The sequence below is a fragment of the Arachis hypogaea genome, chromosome 20 (assembly GCF_003086295.3).
Source record: "Arachis hypogaea cultivar Tifrunner chromosome 20, arahy.Tifrunner.gnm2.J5K5, whole genome shotgun sequence".
Lineage (NCBI taxonomy): Eukaryota > Viridiplantae > Streptophyta > Magnoliopsida > Fabales > Fabaceae > Arachis > Arachis hypogaea.
The window spans coordinates 124,701,173-124,728,323 of NC_092055.1; the positions used below are offsets into that span (position 1 = coordinate 124,701,173).

General features: G+C 36.5%; 3 protein-coding genes and 1 non-coding gene across 9 annotated transcripts; 3 read left to right on the forward strand and 1 right to left on the reverse strand.

Annotated features, from left to right (window-relative positions):
* The first annotated feature begins 990 nt into the window (after positions 1–990).
* On the forward strand, positions 991–10,439 carry LOC112782917 (uncharacterized). Of its 6 annotated transcripts, none has more exons than XR_011878367.1 (13): positions 991–1,330; positions 1,554–1,788; positions 2,803–2,969; positions 4,797–4,868; positions 6,083–6,161; positions 6,286–6,363; positions 6,829–6,942; positions 7,283–7,444; positions 7,568–7,649; positions 7,730–7,815; positions 7,896–8,231; positions 8,459–9,803; positions 10,012–10,439. XR_011878367.1 is itself a non-coding variant. In XM_072229603.1 (13 exons), the coding sequence occupies exons 10-13, from the start codon at positions 7,587–7,589 to the stop codon at positions 9,495–9,497; spliced, it is 1,524 nt and encodes a 507-aa protein (XP_072085704.1). In that variant the 5' UTR covers positions 991–1,330; positions 1,554–1,788; positions 2,803–2,969; positions 4,797–4,868; positions 6,083–6,161; positions 6,286–6,363; positions 6,637–6,721; positions 6,829–6,942; positions 7,283–7,444; positions 7,568–7,586; the 3' UTR covers positions 9,498–9,807. The 6 variants fall into 6 exon arrangements, 5 of the variants coding, with proteins under 5 accessions (XP_072085704.1, XP_072085703.1, XP_072085702.1 ...); XM_072229603.1 differs by lacking the exon at positions 10,012–10,439 and adding an exon at positions 6,637–6,721 and having other exon boundaries at positions 8,459–9,807; XM_072229602.1 differs by lacking the exon at positions 10,012–10,439 and having other exon boundaries at positions 6,274–6,363; positions 8,459–9,807.
* LOC140173046 (TOM1-like protein 6) lies at positions 6,277–7,489 on the forward strand. Its single transcript, XM_072231233.1, has 3 exons — positions 6,277–6,363; positions 6,829–6,942; positions 7,283–7,489. Exons 1-3 carry the CDS (start codon positions 6,277–6,279, stop codon positions 7,487–7,489), a joined length of 408 nt encoding a protein of 135 aa, XP_072087334.1.
* A 254-nt stretch (positions 10,440–10,693) lies between the features above and the next one.
* On the reverse strand, positions 10,694–12,829 carry LOC112782916 (uncharacterized). Its single transcript, XR_011878368.1, has 2 exons — positions 11,696–12,829; positions 10,694–11,562 (listed from the first exon to the last, which is right to left on the reverse strand). It is a non-coding gene; the product is annotated as an uncharacterized protein (transcript).
* Positions 12,830–21,631: 8,802 nt separating this feature from the next.
* Positions 21,632–26,797, forward strand: LOC112785253 (protein tesmin/TSO1-like CXC 5). The gene is made up of 8 exons (XM_025828711.3): positions 21,632–22,400; positions 23,217–23,330; positions 23,473–23,650; positions 23,818–24,177; positions 24,368–24,468; positions 24,555–24,649; positions 25,616–25,999; positions 26,411–26,797. Exons 1-8 carry the CDS (start codon positions 22,063–22,065, stop codon positions 26,653–26,655), a joined length of 1,815 nt encoding a protein of 604 aa, XP_025684496.1. The 5' UTR covers positions 21,632–22,062; the 3' UTR covers positions 26,656–26,797.
* Positions 26,798–27,151: the final 354 nt, after the last annotated feature.

Sequence of the window (27,151 nt, forward strand, 5' to 3'; positions counted from 1 at the left end):
GCACTATATTTTTTATGGACTCTTATTGAAAATTAATGTTTCTGTCTTTCGTTTGATTTTAGTTGAATTTAGGTGAAGTTTAATTTTCACTCTAGTATTTTGATTCCTTGAACTATTTCTGTCTTGTAAGCTTAATTGAAAATTTGATATTAAAATATATTAAGCATTTTAAAATAAAAACAACATGAGAAGATGGTTATAATCTATCTTCTGAAAATAGGTTCGGACTGGCCGGTTGAACCGATTGAACCATGAACCGTTACAAAAAACAATGTTAAAACCCCAATTTCAAAAACCGCAATTGAACCGTTGAACCGGTCAAGAACTGGTCAGTTGAACCGAACCGTCACCTAGCCAGATTTTTGGAATAAGGGAAAAACGCAAAATTCTGAAAACGATTCGAACTGACTGGTCGAACCGGTCAAATCGTGAACCGAGAGAAAAAGCGGTTTGGACCAAGATTCTAAAAACCCGTTTGAACCGATCGGTCAAACCGTGAACTGATATAAAAAATGAATCGATCATATATCAAAACCGAAAAATTCAGAAACCGTCAAACCCGTCAATTCGTGAATCGAGGGGAAAAGCGATTCGGACCAAGATTCTGAAAACCCGTTTGAACCGGTTGGTCGAACCGTGAACCGATACAAAATCGAATCGGTCATATATCAAAACCGAAAGATTCAGAAACCGTTGTTGGATCGTCGAACCGGTCGCGAACCGGTCAGTCGAACCGAACCGAGACCTGACCGATTTTCTAAAATTTGCTCAAAACGATGCCGTTGGTTAGAGGAACCCTAACCAGTAGGGGTGTTCAAAACCGACTCGGACCGAACTAAATCGATCAACTGAACCGAAAAAACCGAAAATAAAAAACCGGTTCTGATAAGGAAAACCCCAACCGAACCGACCCGAACCGGTCAGGTAAAAAAAAAAAAAAAAACCAAACCCCCCTCCCCCGAAATGAACGAAACCTAAACCTAACCCAGTAACCCCATTCGGCCATTCCCCCAAGCTCCACTCCCATACGAACCCTAGCCCCTCTCTCCCTACTCCCTAGGTCTCACAGCCTCGCTCTCTGCAACTCCCATCACCGGTGAGAGACCTCCTCCCACCACCTCGCAGCCACCGCCACCTTCCTCCCAGCGCAGCCCTTCCACTGCTCCCACCCAGGACCTCCTCGCGGACAGAGCAGCCCAGCACTGCAGCACACAGCCAGCGCCCAGCGCCCAGCAGGTCGGCACCACCCTCAGTCCCTCGCAACTCGCAAATCGCACCCAGCAGGCCAGGACCACCCACTCACCCAGGACCACTCGATAGCCTATTGCAAGTAAAGAACACGATTTGCTATTATATATAAAGTTCTTCTATTCTTTCTTATTAGCATGTTTTCCAATGCCATCTACTTTGGTTCTAACTTGGCATAATGTGATAATTGAAATGGTAGACCAACGTAGTTCTGATTATTGCTTTTCTGTTCTCTCGCGAACATAAGGGAACTATATGCTTTTCTGATTATTGCTTTTTCTGTTCTCTGAACGAACACACTGAAGAACGCAGATAAGACAGAAGAGAACTCGAACGCAGCTTGGAGGAAGCACCGAAGCAGCCATCTCTCGTCGCCGTTCCTCAACGTCCAGCCACCGTCGCCGGCCTCGCCTTCTGCCTCCGTCGCGCAGCCACTGTCTCGACGGTGCCAGTTCTGTTCCAGCGCGTCAGCCCTTCGGTCGTGCCCTGTTCCTTTCTTGCTACTGATCTGCTCTGCTCTGTTCTGGCATTTAGTTCTAGGTATTAATTTTTTTAAACTATAATTGTTGAATAATTCTTGTTACTTGTTAGTTAATCTGTGAACCTTGCTGTTGTTACTGGTTGAATAATTGCTGAATAATTGTTGTTAGTTAATCTGTGGACTTGTTACTGAATTGAATAATTGTTGAATAATTTTGACTGTTGGAGACTTGAGATTAATGGGTTGGAGTGAGTTGCTGTGGTTTACTGTGATTTTGTAATTGGATTGTATTGTTGTGATATTGTATTGTTGTTGGATTTTTTTTCAACTAAGAAACACCTAAGGCTATTGGGTTGTTAAAATTGTGCTTAAATTTTGCTAAAATTGTGATTAGCTGAAAATATTATTAATCTTTATTGAAATTATGCTGAAAATTTTGCTAAAAGTTTGTTAGAATTTTTATTTGTTCATTATGAGTAGAAGGAGGGGTTTAGAATAGTTCTTCTGCAAGGAGAAAGGGATGAATATATTTTTCTATTGATAACTTCAAATACACATTCCAGTAGTTGACTTATTGGGAGAGAAGAGAGCCATGAGAATGGATCTTACACAACAAGGATTAAAGGTAGAGAATGCAACGGTTGGGCCTTTAGGGTCTGCACTTTTTGACTCTGCTGTTTCCATTTTTTCTGCTCACAATAAGTATGCTTTGTTCAAATAGCAGGATACTGGAATTCATTGATTTGGGAGGTGAAATGTGGAGAGATGTTTGGCATGCTTTTATAAGTGAAATTATAGCGTTACACAAGTTCTCACATGAATATGGACCTTGATTATGACCAATCTTTTGTTATAGAAAAAATAATTTTTTCATCTTTGTTTTTAACAAAAAAATAGATGAATTGAATTAACTAGATAAGTAGATGATTGAATATTTATTATTGGTATGCTTGATAAATTGTGCCAATTATGCGTTACTTCTTCTTAGGGTGATTTTTTTTCCTTCTTCTTGTTCTTTCTTGTATTAATTATTCGATGCCACTGTCGCAACGTCGTTCTCCTCCATCGTGCAGCCACGCTTGAGCTTCGAAACCACCGTCGCCGGCCTCGCCTTCTGCCTCCGTCGCGCAGCCACTGTCTTGACGGTGCCAGTTCTGTTCCATCGCGTCAGCCCTTTGGTTGTGCCCTGTTCCTTTCTTGCTACTGATCTGCTCTGCTCTGTTCTGGCATTTAGTTCTAGGTATTAATTTTTTTAAACTATAATTGTTGAATAATTCTTGTTACTTGTTAGTTAATTCTACAATGAAGTGGCTTGCCAATGAGTTTTGGAAATGTGTTGCCTCTCAATTCTTCTGAATCTCTCTTGGTTCTATAATGGTAGTACTTTTTGCGTGTACAACTTGCAATTCACTACTTTCTTGTGTGATTAAATTTTGGGTGACTATTTTTCGTAACAATTTAGTCAAATATATCAATTCAATCTATCGATTTTCACTTATAATCTTCGTGTAAAGATGGCAACTATGATTACTTAAACTAACATAATTTTGAAGCTTTTGGATTTTTAGCAAATTTTGCAGCACATAAATTTTGCAGAACACCATTGAACCTTATTACAAGTTAGCATACATAGTACTCAGAATAGGACTAGGTGATGATTAAGGAGGACATATGCTTGAATTGTTACAATTGTGTATATTACATTCAACACAGATTTACATATATTAAACTCCAAACTAGCTAAAAAATTTTGCTTAGAAGCAATAATAGTTTTCTATTATTCCCAAGTTTTAAGATGCTGAGTGGCTTTGGAACAGTTGTGTGGCTGTTTTCCCCATGATCCACTCCAAATCAGTTGGAGAAAGAGATGCCTTATTGGCAATTAGATTGACAGCTTCTTTGGCCTCTTTGTAACCACATTCAGGAACAACAAATGGAAAATCACTGCAGAAAGATGTGTGATTTGAGATTTGTCATATGATTTGGTCACATGAATAAAACCCCCTCATGAATTTGCCAATTCTGGTTGTTTTTTTTTTACAAAGTTCAATGGTTTTAAGGTAGTTTACCTGCCCCACATTACACAGTTAGCACCAAAGCTAGAGACAATTTGAGACAAGAGAGTTGACAAATCCAGATAAGGGTGTTTTTCTCTTGAAACTCTGAAAAGAGCACTAAATTTCACATACATTTATTCAAAGTAAAAGGATTAGAAGATTCATTTCCAAAACCTTATATTGTCAATATTTAAATTTCTTCTTATGTAAAAGGTTTGGGGATTATGTTCATGAAGAAACTATCAGGCACTTACTTGAGGGAATCTAGATAGATTTAAGAGCCTAGAAAAGATAAGCTGTTCTTGATCAGTTCTGCAATGTGATATTCACTAAATTCATAAATAAGATTCCATTTTCTTTGTCATTGCAAGAGTGATTATACTATATTAAATATCTCACAGTGGTGGTTTGCAGAAGGCCAAGTGATCAAGTATCACAATTGTTGAGGAAAATTCTGTGCACAGTTGTTCAATTTCTGAAATATGCAAATCAAGCCCCTGAAGTTGTTGAACCATAGTCTTTTAGTTTCATCAAATTAATCATTGGTCACAACTGAAAATATTTACACAAGTTCTCACATGAATATGGACCTTGATTATGACCAATCTTTTGTTATAGAAAAAATAATTTTTTCATCTTTGTTTTTAACAAAAAAATAGATGAATTGAATTAACTAAATAAGTAGATGATTGAATATTTATTATTGGTATGCTTGATAAATTGTGCCAATTATGCGTTTCTTGAAATTGGTATGCCTCTCCTAGATTCTGAATAGTTCGATTCATGTTTCTGATTTTGATAATTTGAGTAGTTTATGAAGCATAGATCACTGTTATTGCAAATGATTTGGGACTGCTTTTGAGGTAGTTGAGACCTGAATGGCAAGAACAAGTTACTAAACCAAGCATAATAGCATCTCAGCTTGCCAGTTTGAACAGAATTCTTGAGTTTCAGTATTTCCTAATTATCTATTCTTCATTAATTTTTTATGATGTCCTGGTTCATTTCAGGGTTGCAAAAGCTTTCCTTTCTAAACTTGGAAGGGTGCCTTGTAACAGCTGCATGCTTGGATTCTCTTGCAGGTTTAATTGCTTGATATACTTTTATGCTTATTATGTTGCTGATCTAGACAATTGGTCGCTTTATTATATTTCCTAGAAACAATACAACTATACAACTACTAAACCTATAAACCAGCCAACATATTTAAGGATAAGAAGAGAAAAAGATGATACTTTTATTTGCAAAATAAATAACTTGAGTGGTTTATACACTCTGCTGTACAAATGTTATCCTCAATTATCAATACAACCTAGGATATTATCATATTGCAATCTCAAAATTGCATCACCAAAATTAATAATGAATGAAAGAATGATTAGAGAGAACTCAATAAAGGCAAGCTCAAGCAGGAAGATCATTCTAACATTACAATGCACCCTTGAATTCTTCCAATTTGCCCTCGAACTACAGGAAGATCAAAGAGTTCTAGCAGCAGTCCCACTGCTTCCCTCCTCTCATATGCATCTCTTGTTAGAGACTTCACCACTGGTGATAAAAACTCGGTTTCTGCCATCCTCTCCTGCACAGTACTATTACAAAAGATAACTAAGTAATTAACAACAACAAATACAGTCAATTTCACAAGAAATGTTGCCTTATTTTCAGAATTCTACCTTTGTCTCATCTTTTTCAACAGCTTTTTGAGCCTTTTATATATATAATTTATCATTTTGTTTCTTGTTTCTATATTTTTTTATTATTTTTAGGTGTTGACCTTGATCATCTGCCACATGCTAATGATTTATATCCTTTTTTGTGTTTCATGCTTGTGTTTGTGTTTTATGTTGAGATGAAATATTGAGTGTAAAAATTGCATATCTTTTTCATCCCCAAAAAGATAAATAAATAAATTTGGTGTTTTGGGTGATTTTGTTCATGTTGATGTGAAAATTTGGTTAGTTGAATTATCTGGGACATGAAGCATATTGTTGTTCTTTGATTTCTTGTTTCTTTTTCTCTTCCTTTTTATCCTTTTTTTTTTCCAAAAACAAAAATATTATGATTACTTCTATTTTGTTTCCTTTTAGTTGTTCTCAAAATGCAACAATAATTTGTAACCTTAGTTTCCTTTCTGGTTTGTGGATGAATTTCCAAGCTAATTTGTCAAATTGCTTCTTTCTCCCTAACCCGCCTTCCTGTATTTATCTCCTTCCACCATATTAGTCTTTGTGAAGAAAAAACATTTGTATTTTTTGCTGAATCATTGATGAGTAGCACATGCTTAATTTCTCAGGCAGCCTAAAGATGTGGTTAAAGCTGTGAAAAAGAGAATACAACATAAGAGCACTAAAGTTCAATTACTAGCTCTCACGGTACCAAAAGTTCAACTTGATTGTTTCTGTATTCTGTTGTACCTGATGTCAAATTTATTTGTTTTGGAGCTTGATTTATGGTTTCTGATTTTCTTTCTTCTGGCTTTTGGAGACAATGGTGAAGAATTATGGTGATCAGGTCCAGTTTCAAATTGCTGAGAGGAACATATTGGATGAGATTATCAAAATTGTAAGGAAGAAGGTAAGGTGGTGTCAGATAGAAACTTGAGAATCATTCTTATTTAAGTTGCATATGTGATTTCACTTGTGCATTATTGACCCTTGGTGAGTGTGTATTTATTGCTATGAACTAGTGGTCTATTAGTAAAATTGATCCATCAATATGATGTAGTTTGATTCAGTTGCCAAATAATTTGACATCAACTTAATTCACTTCTCTTTCTTGTCTTATTGGCTCAAATATTAATATTTCTGGTCGTATTTCATAGCAAAGTAAAAAGCTCCTATTGTTCAGGTTTTGCTCTTTGGATTAATTGATCGACCAAAACATAGATGATGTACACCTATCCAAACAATCTTAGTATTGATGCTATTTGGATGTAGGATGATATATCCAATCAATCAACATCTTGGAGGCAACTTGAATTAATGCTGTTTAACTGTGGTTAATCTTGTCTAATTTGAAATTCATTTGATGATAATTTAGGCACATATGCAAGTGAGGGATAAAATTTTAGTATTGCTGGACTCATGGCAAGAGGCATTTGGCGGGCCTGGTGGAAAGTATCCTCAGTGCTATTGGGCATATGAGGAATTGAAGGTAACTATATCAACAGAGTTTCTTGAAAAAGTCTTATCATGCCTCGTTATAGTTGTACATGCAGAGCTGAATGCTAGACTGAAAATTGATATTAACTTGACATTTTGGGGGTATTTCCTCTCTTCTATTTCATGGTTGGGTTATATAACTTTTACAAAGCTTAGCATGGATTGTTCCCCTTGCTAAACCTATTATTATTCCCTTCGATGCAATCAATTTACATTTCAAATGTAGATGGCATTGATATATGTAAGGCCAACTGCCAAAGGTACATTTAATTAATAATTGAATGACCTTTATATCATATCCATCACACTCTCTTGGACCTTATAAATGGCAGCGAACGGGAGTAGTGTTTCCAAAGCGTTCTTTAGATGCGTCTCCAATATTTACTCCACCTCCTACCCATCAAGCTTCAGGAAGTATGCATGCTGGATATGGGATGCCAAACGGTTCTTCAAAAACACTTGACGAAACAATGGCAACAGAGATAGAAACTGAGGTGAAATTTCAATTTTTTCACTATGTTGCCAACCGCTGGTGCTGACCTCTGTCACCAGACTTGTGTAAACTAAAATATCTCTCCTTTTTCCTTGTCTTCTTTTATTTTTTTTATAATTCATAGTTTGTCAAGCTAGGAATCCATGCGCCATGTTATGGACCTGTTGAGTGACATGCTTCAAGCTGTGAATCCTAGTGACTGTACGGTACGTTGGATGATATCTTGGTCTTGCTGAATTATCTCAGGCCACAGTAAGCTAAATTTATTTTGTTTTATGCTTAGCAGGCTGTAAAAGACGAAGTAATTGTTGATCTTGTTGATCGCTGTCGCACCAACCAGAAAAAAATGATGCAGATGCTAACAACAACTGGGTTAGTTCCAACACCTGTCGACTGCTTTATGAACTCTGCATGTCCACAAGATGTGTGGAATAATCCTAGTTTTCTTTCAGGGATGAGGAGCTTCTTGGACGAGGCCTTGAACTAAATGATAGTATTCAGAGTTTGCTTGCAAAACATGATGCAATTGCTACAGGGAATCCCCTTCCAATTCAACGTGCAGGTTCCAGCACTCCACCAGGTGAAGTTCTGCCAGATGAAGCTAACTCAAATTTCAATCAAACTGATGTGCGGAGCCCCAGCCATCAGACTGACATGAAGAGCCCAAGCCGCAGTCCCGTAGAGTCTATTTCAACGCCTAAAGCTAGCCCACCAGCCCCTCTCTATTCTCAAACTTCGGGATTGAGTGATGAAGAGGAAGAAGATGAATTTGCACAGCTAGCTCGAAGGTCAGCTAGGACTAATCATTTTGATTTATATTTTAATTGGCATGGGTTTTGGAAAGTCAATTTCTTCCCTGTTGCAATTGTGATGTGAAAATAGGAAGCATGAGTGTTATATAATCTTGGACATGCATTTTGGTCTATGGTGCCCTGGAACAATTCAGGAAAAATGAATTGGTTCCATTTTTTAAACCAATTATTGATTCAGCATGAAATTTTTACCACTTATGCAGACATTCTAAGACACAGTGGGCGGCGTCAATGAGTGTGACGTCACATGTGGCAGATTCCTCAACTACTGTCCCATCCAATGCATTAGCTCTTCCCGATCCACCTGCACCAGTTTGTACTGGAAAGGATCAGGACATTATTGACTTGCTGAGCCTCACTTTGTCCCTCACACCATCGACTCCACAGGAAAATTATACGTCATCAGCGACCTATGTCGAAGGAATGCATCAAGCAGCCAATCCATCCACAACAGAGGGGTATTCTAATGCTCCCCAAACATATCCTGGGAATAAGCAATACAACAGTTATGTCGCGCCATGGGCTAGGCCTCAATCGCCGTCGGAACCTCAAGTCCAGTCACAGCAACAGATGTATCAACCCCAGTCTCAGTCCTGCCCCCAGTCTGCGACCCCACCCTCGTATGAATCCGAACAATCACTGCATAATCAACCACCTCAGTTTCAGCAATCACAACCGTTCCAACAACAAAATCAGCCACCTTTGCAGACCCCACCCTCGTATGAATCCGAACAATCACTTAATAATCGACAAACTGAGTTCCAGCAATCACAACCATTCCAACAACAAACTCAGCCACCGTTGCAGTCCCAGCATCCTCAATATAGCGCTTCACCACAGTATCAACCCTCACACGCACATTTGCAACCCCAACCCCAACATTTCCAGGGTCAGGTCCGATCCCCACCCCAACCACAGTTACAATCTCCACCACAGCACTTTCAAGCTCCACCACAGCAGCAACGATTTCAAAATCAGCACATTCAGTACCCGGGAAGTTACCCTCCACCACCATGGACCTCAAGCCCTCAACACCGGGTTATCCCAACTATCAAAACCAAAACCATTTATCTCCTACCAATTCGTTCTCCAATCCTCAAGCCAACACAACAGGGCCTTTTACATTTCCTTCGAATGGTGCTGGATCTGCTGTGGGGGCAAATTTCGGCCAAAGGAGCCCAGGCAGTACTGGCAGCGGACAACGGCCCTTTATTCCATCTTACAGACTATTTGAAGATTTGAATGTTTTTGGAAACACAGATGGAAGGGTGAAGATGACTGGTAGTGGAACGTCATCCGGCATGTCAGGTACAATGGGACCTGGCATGGTTGGAGGGCGCAAGTGAAGTTCTATTATTGTAAAAAGCATGCAATGTTGATATGGTTTATACCTGTTTTTTTTTTCCTATTTATTTTAAGGTTATGTAAGTTATTTAGATTGATTCAGCTGCAGTTTCCTACTTATGAGTAGATCATAAAGTCATTAGTTTTCAGTGTTCCCTCAGACGATAGACTCCGGAGCATTCTTTGATAAAAGATTTCTTTCTGGTAATGGTTTCATTTTTAAGATTTATTGATCTTTGACCACTATAATTGGCACGGAAATTTTTAACATTTGTGCATATTGAGAGCATTCACCTTAATTTCAATCTCAAATGTGTTGAATTCTTTTTGGGTGTTTTGAACAGATGCTAATTACGTGCGTATAACATTCTTTCTATACACAGCTAACTGTTGTACGTGTTTATTTTTCTAGCTTTCGTTAGAATTGCTACGCAACATTTTGAATAAGCAACAAATCATTCAACGGTGCCGTCCTGATACACTGCGCGAGTGCTTGAAACTCACCATTGCTATGTCAAACTCATCACTTCAGCTAAGGTTACTTCTTTAGAGGCAGAGGCAGAGTCTACCCCTGACAAGTTGCGACTTGCCATTGTGCAATTCCATGTCATGTATCGTCTGTCAGCTGACATGGACCCAGGTAGCTCCAATAACTGGCTACACAACTAAAGCCACCACAACGGTCAATGGTAGGTAACCATGAACTAATTAACAACAACCAAGTGAAGGCTAATTGTACTATTGTATCAATTCAAACTCGATCATTAACACCTCAATAAGTTGATCTTTAAAAGCTTAAACTGAAATGAAATTTGACACATTTGGCTCGTTGGTTGGTAAGCTGATTTGGTTACAAAACAATAAACAAAAATCTATAATCTATTGTGTAATGACATGCTATTAGATTACTTATAGTCATACCGTAATGTTACTAGATGAAAATTAAATTAGACTATCGATTCTCTATGCAGTGTAAACAGTGAGATTTTGGGTACTAGAAGATGCCAACACGGCAGCTAAAAATTCTGAAATTTTAGTCTCGTACTAAAACAGCACACTGGCTCAAACTTGAATGAAATTACACCATGGCAAGGTTTCCCCGAATTCGAAGATTATATTTGAGTGAATATGCCTCAGTTCTCAGCAGTCACACCACCCACAGCAAACTAAATTACATATTCTGCTAACAATTTACAAATTAAAGGCGGATTGGGATATAACACAACATTGGAATGGAAAATAATAATAAACAAAATTATTTACACACATTTACGAAGATCATATTATTTGACAAAGCCTCCAATAAATACGCATGATTACTCCCAGTCAGGTGCAGCCCTTCTAACATGGAGGCTAATGAATGAGTTGCATACACTACCAGCAATTCAGCAGAAATTCACCTTACCAGTATGTTTCAGATTTATTCACAGCGGCAATGAAGCGTAGTAACAGGTTTTAATTACCCAACCACCAAACTATCTCATTGGCCGAGGTATTGCATGATCATCCAACAGCAAGAAATAAGCATGGCTTTCCTTAGACATGTATCATGCACTCTTCTGAGCTGGAGACAACCAATGAAATCAAGAGAAGGGGGGTGAGGGACAACAACTGTAGATTCATCTTGCTTGAGTGTTTTCATCAGCATAGATACAGACACATGCATCTGCAGTACCAGCAGCAAGCAAGACTTGGTATGGGTGGAAATTAAGGCAGCTGACAGACCCAATTTTCTGAGCCATAAGGGTAGGACTGGATAGTATCGAATAGTGCCTAGTTGATCTCCTTCAAGGCTGAAAACTTTAATAAGTTGCTTGGCTGAGCCACTGGCAATGATTGGAGCGTGTCTACGTACAGCTAAAGCTGTGAGCGAGCCCCGGTGAGCTTCAATGGTAAGATAGGCGCTACTATGATTTCTTATATCAAGGAATTGAATATCTCCAGCCTGAGAAGCACTAACAATCTAAAGAGGAACACAAATACAACATAATTTCATCATCCTTTTCATATCAAATCCATAGATTGTTATTGAATTCCTACCAAGACGGACAACATTATATGAAAAAGAAAGCAAAAATTAGTAAAGATCATCTTACCTTTCCTGGGTCTAGTCCAGGTTGAAAGCCAATCCCCACCACCTTTTCTACTCTCTGTGTATGTGGTTGTAATCCACAGATAAGCCTAAGAAGCAACATTGTCAGTAGCCATAGTTAGAAAAACAGTAACTATAGTCAGATTTATACAAGATTGCAGTGATTATATAGCTGATAAATGACTATAATTCTGAGTAATGTTCTCAGTGCTAACAACAACAGCATAAGTGTTCCTATGAACTTGAAGCATGTCCTTAGCAAGATCAATGGCTATAACTCCTGCACTACAACCCATAGCACCCAAATTGAAGCTTCTAATGTTACCCCTAAGCTTGTACTTGTTCACAATCATTGCAGAAAGTGAAGGAGTTGGGTTAAACAAACTGCAATTCACAACAAGAACACCAATATCCTTAGGCTTAATCTTTGTATTAGCAGAGAGATTATCCAAAGCACCAAACATAACATTCTCAGCTTCTTCTCTTGCAGCAGCCATGGAAGGAGTTGGAGGGATATGATGCATGGCTTCGGGTACATACTGACCGTGGAAGTCTAAGGTTTTTTTCTTGGTTGAGCTTCTGCTCTTTGAACTCGAAGGAAGGAAACTGGAATGGAGATGGGTTTTTCTACTGAGCAGTCTGAGAAGAGGGGGGTAGAATCGTGACGGAGACAGAGGCCAGGCGACGAACACAACTCAGAAGACGGTGGTGGGTTGGAAGAATCTGCGACGACCAGACGAAGACGATGGTGACTGAGCGCCCGACGGACGGCGGCAGGAGCGCGATGGAGCAGATGAATACCAGGAACTGACGCGCCGAGGTCGAGGAAGAAGAAGCTGCGATTCTTGAAGGAGGATGAAGCACGGACGACCAGACGACGATGGTATGCCTGAGAGCGACGAACGGCGGCAATTCTTGTGGCGGTGGTGGAGAAGCTAGGGTTTAGGGGAGAAGCTGTTAAGACAGGGATATTCAAAAAGTATCTTGTGGCGGTGGTGGAGAAGCTAGGGTTTAGGGGAGAAGCTGTTAAGACAGGGATATTCAAAAAGTATTTTTGTCTAATCAAATAAAGGAAGGATGTTTAAGTTTTTTCATTAAAATTAAATAAAATTTATTTTTTATTTTTATTTAATTAAAAGGGTGTTTTAGTAAAAGTGGTGATATATTATATATTTAAAAAAGAAAAAATTAAATGCTGACGTGGAAAATAAATTCCACTTGTTTAATTGTTATTTGTCCACATTTTAAACGTATCGGTACGTATTAATTTATCATCGTACCGTAGCAAACACCTATATATAAACTCCAACATGGAATGATTTAAAACTGAAGCTATGATAATTCAATTATTTCCATTTAAAGATGAAAAAAATAGCATATTTTCAAGTGAACTTCTCTAACTTATTATATTAAAGGTTCACAATTTAATTTAGTATTGAAAGAAAGATCTTTAGTTGTAGTTGAAAAAGAAAGAATATGAAATTTATCTCCTAAAGCAACAAAATGAAAATCATTATGGTCACTTCCAAAATTTTCAAGGGCAGTAGCAAATGTCACGTCCCTTTCATATGTGCCTCCTAATCCTTTTCTGTAAAAGTTTAAAAAACATCAATAACTTTTCAGCACCATACTAATGTTCTTAAATTTCATATTAATTAAGGTGTGATATCACCTCTTCTACATGCAACTATGGCAAAATAAATTATACATGATGACACAATGTAATGTAAATTATAGTGTTATAACACAATCAACCAATATATCATGCAAATATGCACTCTATTCAATTATTGTTTATTAATTGAATTTAAAACTAAAAAATAAAGCAAAATACGAACGGCGACCAAATTATAAGTTAATTTTCATTTAACTAATTTTATAATTTGGAGTTTGGACACTAATTAATACTTTATTCATTCATTTTTTATCATTTTGCACTAAGAATCTTAGAATCACTAATGAAGAGATACAATTAGAATAATTTTCGATATTTTTATAAACTAAAAGCATAATGATACTTCAACAATAAATTAAAAGCATAATTCTTTCTCATGACATGTGAAGAGTATAATTAGACTAACAATTTGCTGACCAAACACATACATAGAGAAAAAGACTAATATCCCATAAAAAACGAAACCATTACAATTTTGTTATACATGCATATCAAGGAGAAACTCCCAAAAATACCTCTTCTATGGTAGTGGCAATATCAAATCTCTATACAATTCATTCAGTGAATTTTATAGAATCTTTGATGCCGGAATAATTTGACTGACAACAACTAATATTATTTGGAAGGGAAAGTACTTTTTAATTAACCATAGTGTTAAACAACTAATATCAGAAATTGTTCAAGTGAAATTAATAGTCTTTTGTAAGGATTTTCAGGTGAAAATCTCAACATATAAAACTACTCATTCATCTAAAAATATGTAGCTACTATATGTTTAATATGCAGCTAAAATCTCTATCACTTAATAATATTCCTTTTTTTTTAATTAATTAATTATTTGAATATAAATTCAATCTATAATTGAAAATTCACAACTAAAATACAGTATAAATAACACCAGATCACAGGGTAGCAATTATTATACTTAAAATCCAACAATAAATTACCATAATTCAATTAAACTTTCAAATTTTAAAGGTAAAGAGTAATACTTAGAGGAATGTATCTTGCAAGCTCCTATACACTGAATTGAAACCCATTATCAACGAAAATTATCTGCAAAATTTGTGAAAAAAAAGTGGGTTAAACATGATGAAGAGGAGAATAATTTTAATAACGATAATAGAATCATGTGATAATGAAATTACAGATAGAGATACACAAAATACACAAAAAAAAAATAAGTGATCAAAACCCAATGATTGCAAGATTACAGTTCACAATTTATTCAAATCATCCATTTGCAAAATTCACTCATAAATCCTAAAAGAACCTCTTCATCCCACAAAAAATGACCATGCAGACAGAAAACACAGAACACAGAATAAAAAGAGCATCTTTTTCCCATAAATTGAAAAGTTCTTTTATCTTTTAATTAAAAATCTTAAAAGTTCTTTCCCTCCATCAATAAGTAGGACACAACTATAACCCATTAACTACAATTATTAGGAGGCTAAGGTAACACAACCATATGATGCTAGATCTCAAATGAAAAAATAACTCTTAGATATTACTAGCTAATATAGCAAGCAATATCGATACCTACCAATTTGATTGGAGACATTGCAAGCTCCTGCCTCTTTAATGAGGCTACTTTTGCTCTCTAAAATCTCAATGAGATCCTTAAGAAAACTAAACTCTAGTGACATGGAATTTGCATCATGAAATCTGTAAATGAAATTCATGATACAAATATTTCTGTTAGTATCAAATACCAAAATGTAAATATAAAATAGTAAAGTAAACTACAAATTGATTTTTTCAAAAAACGTAAAATCAGAAATCAAACAGCCAATTTATAAGTTTTTTATGCCATTTCAAGTAGTAAACTACAAATTGATCTTCTATCTAGATATAATTAATATCAAACAGAAGATACAAATTCTAATCCCATGAATAAAGGCTAAACTTGCACTAACCCAACGGCAAAGAAAATTATGGTGGCAAATATTCAGTAGAAGGCATTTTTGTTAGAAGGAAAACATATGTTCTATATGGGTTAGTGCAAAAAGTTTCTGTTTCATAAATCTATTTTATCTTTTAGTTTTTAATTTAGGGATAAGTACTTTTTTCGTCCCCAAGGTCTGTGGTCAAAATCAAAATTGTCCCTGATCTTTTTTTGTTATTAAAATCATCCTCAACGTTACAAAACGCTTTAAAATCGTCCTTTTCCGAATTTTTGGACCAAAATACCCTCATCATCATCATTCTCCTCTTCACCTTCCTCACCACCACCACCACCCACTCCCTCACCGTAACTGCCCCCACCCCTCACCCCCTCCCTCACCGTAACCGCCCCCACCCCTCACCCCCCACCCCCTCCCTCACCGTAACCCACCCCTCACCGCCTCCCCCTCACCCCCCACCCCTCACCGCCTCTCCCTCACCCCACTCCCTCACCCCCTCACTATAACCCCCTCACCTCTCACCCCACTCCCTCACCCTCTCACTCCCTCACCGTAACCCTCCACCCCTCACCCCCTCACCATAACTCCCACCCCCTCACTGTAACCAGAAATCAACCGAACCTCTTTGGCAAAAAAAAATCACAAAAAAAAAAGTAATCACTTGCAATAGATCCTCATGGAAATTCAAAACCCAGGCAGAAGTTCTTTTCCTCAATTGAATCCAAACCAACAATCAAAACCGACTTAAAGCCACAGAAAAATTATTGAACAATAATCCAGAAAAAATACTGTTCATGGTCATCATCATCATCATCATCAACAGAAAATTCAAGCAACATTCACTTTGAAGAAGAAGAAGAAAAAAAAAGAAGAAGAAGCGGTGGTGCGGTGGTGCGGTGCGGTGGTGCGGCGATATGAAGAGGAAGAAGAAGATGGTCGTGCGGTGCGGTGCAGTGGCGGGTTGGACGCGGAGCGGCGGCGGGTTGGACGCAGGGGCGGCGGCGGTGAGGGGTGAGGGGGCGGGGGGCGATGGAGTGATGGAGTGAGGGGATTACGGTGAGGGGGGTGAGGGAGTGGGAACTGATGATGATGATGATGATGATGATGATGATGATGGGATTTGGGGGGTGGGTGTAGGTGTAGGAGGAAGGAAAGTTGGGTTTGGGGGGGGGGGGAGAGAGGCGAAGAGATGCTGATGGGTGTGGGTGGGGTGGGGTTTTTTTTTTTAATTTTTATTAATAGTTAAGGGTAATTTGGTCCAAAAAAATAGAAAAGGACGATTTTATAACGTTTTGTAACGTTGAGGATGATTTTAATAACAAAAAAAGGTCGGGGATGATTTTGATTTTGATCCCAGACCTTGGGGACGAAAAAAGTACTTATCCCTTTAATTTATGAGCAAAAAATTGTTCACGCTAAAATAGAACATGATAATATTTGATCACGTTAAAATAAAACAGTAGAAACATCACATAATATTTTTCAGTATCTCTTACAAAATTGAGATGCTGTGAGAAGCTTAATGACAAAGGGAGCATAATTTTAAAAATTAGTGGCAGACTAACTCATGATGTGAGAAACATTACATAAGTTGTACCTTTCATACCATCAACTATTTTAATAAGTCTTTCTTCTAATTATTATAGCTACAAAAATAAAATGTGTCCTAAATTACTAATTAAAAAGATTTTACAATTGTCTTTAAATTGCATTGTCCAACAATAAAATTGGTAACTATAATAAGAAACAAATTACATAGTTTAATCTATATAATTTATGCTTAATGAGATGAAATGAGCATGCGAGATTGTTACAATGTTATTCTTGCTAAAAACATAAAATTTTTTTAACATATTTGCATATAATCACCGAAGGATGAATCTAATACTTACTTCGAATTAGTTCTTTTTGGAAAGGTGTGTAAACATAACATTAAATAGAAATAGTTAAAAAATAACAAAACACAAATTATCAACACATTGAAAATCATGTTTAAATTTTAAAAAACTAATTAAGGAAAAGAGGCCAATGCAACAACTTATATAAATGGACCATCACCTCACCACCGTTTTCATTAAACTCCCAGGCCCAATTGTTTTTCTTCCATTATTTTTCCATAACAAAACAATATTTAGAATGCAATCATTATAAAAAATTCAAATAAAACAAAGAGAACCAAAGATATATACCTCTTCTCACCTTCAGAAAGTGGCTTTTTTTTGGTGGTGCAAGGTCTTGTCTAATTCATTCACAACCATATTTACTGACAACAGCAACATTCAGTGAATTTCGTAAACATGATTTTAGTTCCTAGTTATCTGCTACCACTGCAAAAAAAATAAAAATTAGATCACATAAATTTTCTAAAATTCAATATACAAACCCTAAAATCACAATGAAACCATCTCATCAAACCATTGTATTTTTAAGCTGCTCCTGTTCATCAAAATTCAATTTACCTAAGTTTACCTTAACATTGTTAGCATTAGCTTGCCATTTGTCTTCATATCAGCATTCAGAATTTCACCCAGTTTAAGAACATGTATAAAAAACCAGCTTTATTTTTGCTAAGAATTGTGTTCATTGTTAAAGAGTTTCAATTTTTCAAAGAGTATTTGCCTAACATCAATGTCGCAAGATTTTAAAAGAAAGTTATCAAATTTGCCGTATCCAAGAACAAATAACACCTTTTTACCATCTAAGCCACTACTAAAGTTAGTGTGAAGCCAACAATTAATCATTGTGAAAACCAAAGTTCAATGAAATTGTATTTCTAAGAATTAAGAGGGTCAATAAAATATTAATATACGGAATTTCTAGCTGAGCATCTAAAAGAAAGAAGAAAAAGGAGCAAGCTAATCCAAAAAACAAAGGATCATAATGAAAAAGTTCAACATACTGTTTCAGATAAAAGAAAAGAAAATTATCCTTCCAACCCACATCTTATTGGTACAACTATGATAGAGTAAGATATATACTGAAACTTTTTTAACAAAGATTTGTATTTCTCTATCAAGTAAATACAAATAAAAGAACAGTCTGGTCTGATAAATTATACAAAATTGATATGAGAATTGATATGGAATTCTAAATTACATTTCTATCCAGAAAATTCTAAATCCTAAGCCTTTGCAACGAAGCATTAAGAACATCAATAATTCCATCAAAACTACCAAGCTTGGAACCCACTAGAGAGATAAAATTACTAAACTAACCTCTTCTTTTAAAGGAATCATAGACAATTTCAATAAGAAAATATTGCTTTGAACTTGTTATTTCTTAATTCAAACACATTAAAACACAAAGTAATTAGTGTGCTAGGTAAAATATTTATTTGACTACTATATTCTTGATTTAGCTACTTGATCTATTATACTTTATGCATACTCCTGCAGAATTCAGAATTTAAATTAATTCACCAATTTATGTTCATGAAATACATCAAATAGACTAAATAGAAATTAACAAAAATTAATTTCAATTCCTTACTTTATACTTTATCACTATATACATGTCCACTACCAAGCCCACTGATTAAAGAATCTATCATTTTACATGCATAAAGGAATAGATTACAATTCATAACATGTATAAACTTACAAAGCATATTCAAAATACAAAACCACTGCCCCATAAAATATTTTGGATACAGTAAATATTATGACTTGTAAAATCATCAGCATGTTCACATTATTTGTATAAAGTTATGTATGCATAAGTTATGACCATAGTCAAATTAAGTATACCAAAGCTAGTTCCTCAATGATTATATAGTTGTTTTTGTCCTTTTCAAAATGCTTATAGGAACACCGTGCATGTTGCTCCTACCTATCAAGTGCTTCAAGTTGATGAACACTGAGTGTAGCTGCACGAAACTCATCAAAATCTGTCCTTCTATAATGTAATGCATTAAGCTGCAACCCAAATTCATTTTAATCAGTGAGCACTATTGGTGCAAATGCTATTTATATAATGTATGGAAGCATTGGTATAGTTAAATCATAGAACTTACTGATCCAAAAAAATCAAGAATGCGTGACTCCATAGCATTTGTTGCGTTTTTCATCGAGGCCTGACCATGTCAAATTTGTGAGATGGCAAACACCATCATCTTAACCAAGTATATAAAAAGAATTTGAAACAAAACTAACCGCTTTGATGTTTTCTAGGCTAATGGTTCCATACTTCCATTTTTGTTTGGCTTCAAAAGTGTAAACTCCTCCTTTAAATAAAACAGTTCGTCTACAGTTAATGTCTTAGAGACTTAGACAGTGCCTGTGTTGGTGCCCATCAAAATAATATTCTGCTTAGTTATTGAGAAGCTTAATGTATAGTGGGATCATTTAAAAGCAGAAAGAATAACAAATAACAAAGAAAAGAAGTACCTAAAAATGCAATGCTTCAGTCACCTTCAATATTGGCAGCTGGTGTCCTGTCTGGTGCATCTGGCAGCCGTTTTTCATTACATTCAAGTTCAGAATCAGTCATGAGCAGCATGAAAAAAAAAGGATACCGCTTAGCTGTTGCACAATATCTTTAAGTGTGCTTTCTTCTTTTTTTCAATTTTAAAAGCTCAGCATCATCCTTAGCCAGAGCTGATTTAGCTTTTTCAATTTAATCCATCCAAAACTCGACACCATCTCTAAAGAAGGGCAAAGTGTGCAAAGTTAGGGCTAGGACTAGGACTTTCTACAGGTCGAAAATACACATTCTCTATCTTCTTTGTCAGTTACTGCTTTCATCACCAGCGAATTCCTCCTACTTTTTCAGTGGTGATATGTCTAGGTATTTTGAGCCACAAATTGATTTGTGTATACTCCACATCTGCCTCAATCACAGAGGGAAAGAGAGAAAGAGAGAGATAGAAGAAATCAAGTAATGATCTTATTTTTAAAATATGGATTTAAACGTTACACAACTAACCTCAAATTGATCACTCTGCAGAATGCCGCTTGATAGGTAAATGGACACGGTTCTACGGATCCAACAACGGCGGTGGCATCCATCACCGCCATCGCCTCATTTCTCTTCTTTTCTCTGTCGATCTAGCATCCTTCCCTATGACCGTGCCTGTCGTCCACCCTCTTCTCCTTCTTCCGTCGTTCTTTGTTTTTTCACCGTTATTTTGTTCTTCTCTTCTCTGCGACATCGAAAGAGGAAGTCTTTCCCTTGCTGGTGCCAACTACTCCCCCTTTCAAAACTTGCAGCGCGCTCTCTTTTATCTTCTCTTCTTGTTAACAATAACAATGTAGCTGCAAGTCCTAGAATAAAACCATTTCCAATTTGAATTTGAATCAAAATCCCACCCAATTACTTCTTTATTTGAAAATTGTCAGGTGTCCAATTTTTAGAGCAAATACTTGTCAATCACACACAGTTCCACATGTCGGGCATAGAACGCTCCACTTGTCGCTTACAGACCATTCTACTACTCTCCTATTATATATTAATAGAAGATTTTAAAATTTTTAAAATATGCATTTAAACGTTACACAACTAACCTCAAATGGATGCTTCCGCAGAATGCCGCTTGATAGGTAAATGGACAAGGTTCGACGGATCCAACAGCGGCGGTGGCATCCATCACCGCGCCGCCTCATTCTCTTCTTTTCTCTGTTGATCTAGCATCCTTCTCTGACCGTCCCTGTCGTCCACCCTCTTCTCCTTCTTCCGTATTCTTTGTTTCTTCACCGTTATTTTGTTCTTCTCTTCTCTGCGACGTCGAAAGAGGAAGTCTTTTCCTTGCTGGTGCCAACTACTCCCCCTTTCAAAACTTGCAGCGCGCTCTCTCTTATCTTCTCTTCTTAACAATAAAAATACAGCTGCAAGTCCTAGAATAAAACCATTTCCAATTTGAATTTGAATCAAAATCTCACCCAATTACTTCTTTATTTGAGAACTGTCAAGCGTTCAATTTTAAGAGCAAATACTTGTCAATCACACACAGTTCTACGTGTTGCTCACAGACCACTCTACTACTCTCCTATTATATATTAATTAATATATTAATATATTAATAGATAATTAATTAAAGTTATATATACAAAACTTATCATAGTTAATTATTTTTTTAAATATAAAGAAAAAGTGGAACATTTTAACTTATCATTATTATTATAATAAATTATAGAAATAAAAAATTTAAAAAATGTAAGATCTAACGGAAGTACGAAACTTGACGAGACAGACGTACACGTGTACAATACTTCGAATCCAAGTCTCCATTGGATTCAATTAGCGCCAAAATCCATTCATCTTCATCACTCCCATAAAAACCGTGCGTAAACCTTTTTCCACTAATCCAACGATCACCCTACGCTCCCAGTTCCTCAGTAAAATATCAGCCGTCAAATCAAACCTTTCCTTTTCAGCTTATTCAATTCAATTTTCAAAATCTGAGAGAGAAAGAGAGAGAAAGCGAAAGAGCACCGCAGAGCCTTCCTTCGATCACGTTTTCCAGCCAACTCTTCCGGCGACATTGCATCGATGCATGCTTCGTTTTCTTCCACCAGAGCTCCAAAGCCATTCTCTCTCTCTCTCTCTCTCTCTCTCTAGCCGTTGGTTCCTTGCTTCCGCGAATCGCTAATTGTAACGCTCGGGAATTTATGGCTTCAGTCTCTAACGCTGGTGCGGAAGCAACAACTTTCTTCAGTTACTCTCACCTTCGGTGAAGATTTCTCGGTACGTTTCGTGAGCTCAGTTCGAAACGTTGAGTAGTTAAGAGCCACATTGCTGTTCTAAAATAAAAGAGCCGAAGACGTTGTTTCTGCGAGATCGGTTGAAAGGTGAATGGAGCAGAGCGAAACGGCTTTGGATCTAGCTCCGAAATTGGTGAGGCAGTTGGATTTCACAGCACACCTGAAACTGGCGCCGACTCCGCCGCCGCAGTCGCTGGCAGAGGCGATTCCGCGAACGCCATCACGATCACCGTTGCAATTGCAATTGACTCTGCATCCGCTAGGGCAACAGCAACAACAGCAGCAACAACCGCAGCCGTGGTTGTTTTCGCAGGGACAGCAGCTGAGAGTGCCGCCGCAGTCGCCAGCGGTGCGGCAGCAAAAGCTTTCGCCGGTTCCTCGAATTCCGTACACTGTCCAGAAGCTTCCGGTAAAGGCGTTCAAAGTGTCGTAAGTATTCTATAAGTTCACAACAGCTGAAAAAAAAAAGAAAGAAAGTAAAGAAAGAAAAGGTAGGGTTTTGATTTGCAATTTTGGATTGCATGCGCTTCACTTATTTGTCAGGAAAGACGGCGTAGTAATAAAATCAATGTAGCAATGTGTGTTTGAGAGTTTTGAATTTGGATATTATACTCTGAGTTTCAGTTAAGGTGATGAACAGAAGGTTGCAAAGAGGCGCAGAAAAGAAATGAATGCTATTCATTTCGAGAGTAGTGATTCTTGGAGAGAACTAGTAGGGTGGAGAATAACTGCATAGATATTCGTATGGTAGAGTAGAACACTTTTTTTTGTGTTGAGAAGAGAAAAAAAAATTTAATGTAGCAAATCAGTTCGGACTACTTATAGCCTATGATAATGATTCTTCCTATTATCACTACACTGTCTACACATATTTGTTTCTAGCTTGATTTCTTCCATGCTGAAAAAGAAAAATGGAACTTCGTTGAGGGTTCTTGTTGCTCTGATTTCGAAGATGGTTATATTCATCTTAATAGTGCAGTTAAACAGAGTATTCTGTTCATTTCTGGAAAAGAAGTATTGTAAAGTTTCTGCTACGTAAATAAAAAGACTTCAAACATAAGTTTTCATGACAGGAAAAGAAAATAACTTAATTTTTCTGCTAATGAAGAGCATTGCTAACGTTTCATCTGTCCATATAACTGATCCTATCAAGTAGACTGGTTTATCTCTTACACTCATAAAAATTTGTGTAAGCACGCCTATTTAAATGACCTTTTTCTCTACACTTGAACATGTGCTCCACAGGAAGCAGGAGTCTCCCAGTCCCAGATCACAACCTTGGTATAATGTTGAATTAAAAGACAGCACTCCAAAGAAATCAAAACAATGTAACTGCAAAAATTCTCGATGCCTCAAATTGTAAGTACTTAAACTTCTCCGAATGAGAACTGAAAAATTTTATTAAGAATGCTATTGCTTTATGACAAGATATCTTGCATTGCATGCATTTTCCCACACTTAATTTATTTAACTAGAAAAAAATTAATTTCACAAATGCTAGGTACTGTGAATGCTTTGCATCTGGGATGTATTGTGATGGTTGCAATTGTACAAATTGTCAAAACAATGTGGATAATGAGGCAGCTAGACAGGAGGCTGTTGGACTTACATTAGAGCGCAATCCAAATGCTTTCAGACCAAAAATTGCTAGCAGTCCACAAGAAACTCGAGATTCCAAGGTTAGTAAGTAAATTCCTTGTAGAACAAAATTAATGGTTTCTGGCATGGGCCTTCTGAGCCAACTTAATGGATGATTTGGATTTGGACTACTCTGGTTGTAGCTTTATGTTCTAGCTGACTTGGCTTGTGCTGCTTTATAAATGCCTTGACTCTTGAACAAATTCAGGAAGATGTGTCTGAAATTCAATTAGTTGGAAAGCACAATAAAGGATGTCACTGTAAAAAATCAGGTTGCCTTAAGAAGTATTGTGAGTGCTTCCAAGCCAATATCCTCTGCTCTGAAAATTGCAAATGCATGGACTGCAAGAATTTTGAAGGAAGTAATGAAAGAAGAGCAAGTTTTCATGAAGAGTGTAATATGTTTCGCATCAAACAGGAAGCAAATGCTGCCATCAGTGGAGCAGTTGGTTTCTCTGGCTACGGGACTGGAATTGCCATAACACCCAAGAAAAGAAAAATTCAGGAAATATTTTCTAGCAAATCGTCAATAGATAAAACTGTTTGCCAAACAACTCAATATCAACAGGTGTTTGCTTATTTGCATTTTTTATAGGATTTACTTGGATTCTAGGTTTTTCTGCTCGGTTTTCTTTTTTGACAGGCCTCTCTTAGTTTCTTAATTTCTTTATTATTTTTGTATTAACTATCATTTTTCTCCTCCCTCTAGCATCCAAAATTCATATAATAGTCATTATTTTATTTTGAATTTTAATCAGGAAACTGATCCTATAGTTACACCACCGACATCTCAGTCAACTTTCTTTTATGTTGACACTGCCAACACTAGAAATTCAGGTTATTCAAGATCTACATACAGGTATTAAATCATTATTTGAGGAATTCATCTTATGTTTATAATATAAATATAAAATAAAATTTAATTAACAATGGTTCCTGCCGAAGGTCACCATTGGCGGATGTCCTCCAGCCACAAAATGTGAAGAATCTCTGTTCACTTTTTGTTGTTCTCTCAGGAGTAGCTGCCAAGACAAATGCAGGTTTGACTTGCATATTGATGCATACTATATTTATATTGTTCATAATGAATTCAATTTATTTATATATTGTGGTTGATTATGATTACTATTGTTTTTGTTTTCAAACTTTCTAAAGTTCATGCTGCTGAGACATTTATATATACAAGCATAAATTTTATCTTCTTTTCCCCTATTTTGCACCCCTTTGTATTTTTTGTAGGGGCTTTTTTTTATTATTTAAAATATGTTTGGTTATTTGTTATTCATGGATAAATTAGGGGAGACCGGGAGAGTGGCTTTATATATATGATCCTTTTGAGGAGGATATTAAGGATTTGGGAAAGTATGATGATATGTGGAAATGAGTAACCTGATTTGCAACTGAAGCAAAGAGTACTAGGGTTTATGATAAAAATGAACATGTTTTGGAATACAAATTTATTACAGATTTTTTGCTTTTGGAAATTTCTGAATTTTTTGTTTGATGGAAATTATTGACCATTGGTCGTACATTTGTGATTTTCTTTGCACAAAGTTGAATGATATATATATATATATATATAGAATAGTGTAGTTTAATGACAGGGTAGACCAGGAGAGGGTTCCGGTGAACTTCTACAGAACTACCAATCTACCATATGCTTTTACATGTTCTTACATTTTACCCCCTTTTTGCTTTTATAATTGCTAATGTGGTCAGTATTTTTTAAGTCTACTAAATATGGCTGATTACTTTTTATTTTATTTTATCCAAATGTTTGTCCCCTGAATATAGTTATAGAGTAAGCTACCAACATCATGTGTAGTTGCAGCATCCATGTAAATATAGGCTTGAGGGTTACTGATATGTTCGTTATTTGTTACCTTGCAGTTGATGAGTCTGTCTGCATTTAATCTTAAATTCGTTCTGAGTTTTACACTTGCTATAGTTTTAGTTACATTTTATTTTAACACATTTGGAATCATAATTTTCTTTTAACTTTCCAGAAATGAGAGCCAAAGTAGGCCAGAACGTTGATGCTGGGAAATTTAAATCTTCTATTCCTTCATCAACTCAGTTGCTGCAAGACAGGGAAGATGTCTGCAAGTTTGTATGTGATAATTGTAAAGATGAAGTAGATAGAGTTGATATTGACTGTTATAATAGGCCACTTTCACCAGAAACCCTATCACTGATGTGTGATGAACAAGATGAGGTGTTTTTCGATAATGGTTCTGCAAATAGAGTGGCATGCAACAATTTTCAAAGCATTGTTCAAAATTCATCTACTTCTGATCGATGCCCTGATGTGTATGAGGAGCAAGAAAGGGTTGTACTCACAAAGTTCTGGGATGTTCTACGCGGACTCATTACTGTTGGAAGCATAAAAGGTTTGGCTTATTATTATGATGTTGAACTCTTCACTCTTACAACCTTTTTGTGCAGAATGCAATTTGTTTTTGGTATTTTATTTCTTCTATTTCCTCTGAAGTGATATAAAGTTGAGGATGGTATATGCCGGTTTCACGAGGAAGGATGAATGATAGTTGTTATCTACATGATGATAAATTCGAGTGATTTTTGAATTTTGCCATAGCTAAGAACTGTTTCTCATGGCACAACACAAACCTTTTAGAGATCTCTTTTATTTTTACTCGTTAAAATTTTATACAATTTTTGAAGTTAGGATTCTCTGTTATTTTTCTGCTCAACACCTTGGATCACTTTCTCTTTTTTTCTGTTCGTTACAAAGATCACTCGTACTAATTATAACTAGTATCACTCATCTTTTAACTTGCTAGAAACAATGTGCTCTTCATTAGCCAAGAAAGACGGGGGAAGCGAGGAAGAACTTGCAGCCAACAGTAATGGTGCTGAAGTTGATATAGGGAGTGAAAAGAAGGAAACTCCCAGCAACTGTGTTGCAAGGTGCCCCATCTCATCATCGGCCATTGAAATATCTCAGAAAAAGCATGCAATGATCGATGGCAATGGTGATCTTGATCTCTCGTTAAGGTTTGCTTGCCAATTTTATGGAAGGGAATGATAGAATGTTTCCCTATGTGAAAGACTTCTCAGCTGAGTGAGTGGTAATGAAAACAATGTTAGATTGACGTGCATAATTGGATGAAGTTCATGTTAAGCACACAAAAAAAAAAAAAAAAAAGGAATTGAAATTTTTGCAGTTATACCGACAGTGAATTCCATGCAATGCAAGTATGCAACCGTGTAAAATTTTACAAAATTAAGTTCGCCGGGATTTATTTAATTAATTTGATCTCTCAAACTTGCGCGGAAGTGTCAAATTAGTTGGGAGTGACCAAAACTTGTTTTGAGGAACCTGGTTAATAAGAAGAATGTGACTTTGGGGGATCAAACGAATTTTACACATAAACAGTTCTAGGAACTTAACCATCATGTTAGTCCTCATTTCCTTCTTGTTTCCTTCTCCGTTTGCAGCCAAAGGATGAAACTGGCTGGATATTCTTAACTCCGCAATATAAATTTGGTCTTCCAGCAGTTTTGGACATATTACACTAAAA

Excerpts from the sequence above, each read along its gene's own strand:
- LOC140173046 (XM_072231233.1), top strand. The coding sequence starts at position 6,277 with ATGGTGAAGAATTATGGTGATCAGGTCCAGTTTCAAATTGCTGAGAGG. Across the intron at positions 6,364-6,828 it reads TCAAAATTGTAAGGAAGAAG|GCACATATGCAAGTGAGGGA; the intron begins GTAAGGTGGTGT and ends ATGATAATTTAG. Across the intron at positions 6,943-7,282 it reads GGGCATATGAGGAATTGAAG|CGAACGGGAGTAGTGTTTCC; the intron begins GTAACTATATCA and ends TATAAATGGCAG.
- LOC112782917 (XM_072229602.1), top strand. The coding sequence starts at position 7,587 with ATGCGCCATGTTATGGACCTGTTGAGTGACATGCTTCAAGCTGTGAAT. Across the intron at positions 7,816-7,895 it reads CAGATGCTAACAACAACTGG|GGATGAGGAGCTTCTTGGAC; the intron begins GTTAGTTCCAAC and ends GTTTTCTTTCAG. Across the intron at positions 8,232-8,458 it reads TTTGCACAGCTAGCTCGAAG|ACATTCTAAGACACAGTGGG; the intron begins GTCAGCTAGGAC and ends CCACTTATGCAG.
- LOC112785253 (XM_025828711.3), top strand. The coding sequence starts at position 22,063 with ATGGAGCAGAGCGAAACGGCTTTGGATCTAGCTCCGAAATTGGTGAGG. Across the intron at positions 23,331-23,472 it reads AATTCTCGATGCCTCAAATT|GTACTGTGAATGCTTTGCAT; the intron begins GTAAGTACTTAA and ends CACAAATGCTAG. Across the intron at positions 24,650-25,615 it reads AGCTGCCAAGACAAATGCAG|AAATGAGAGCCAAAGTAGGC; the intron begins GTTTGACTTGCA and ends TTAACTTTCCAG.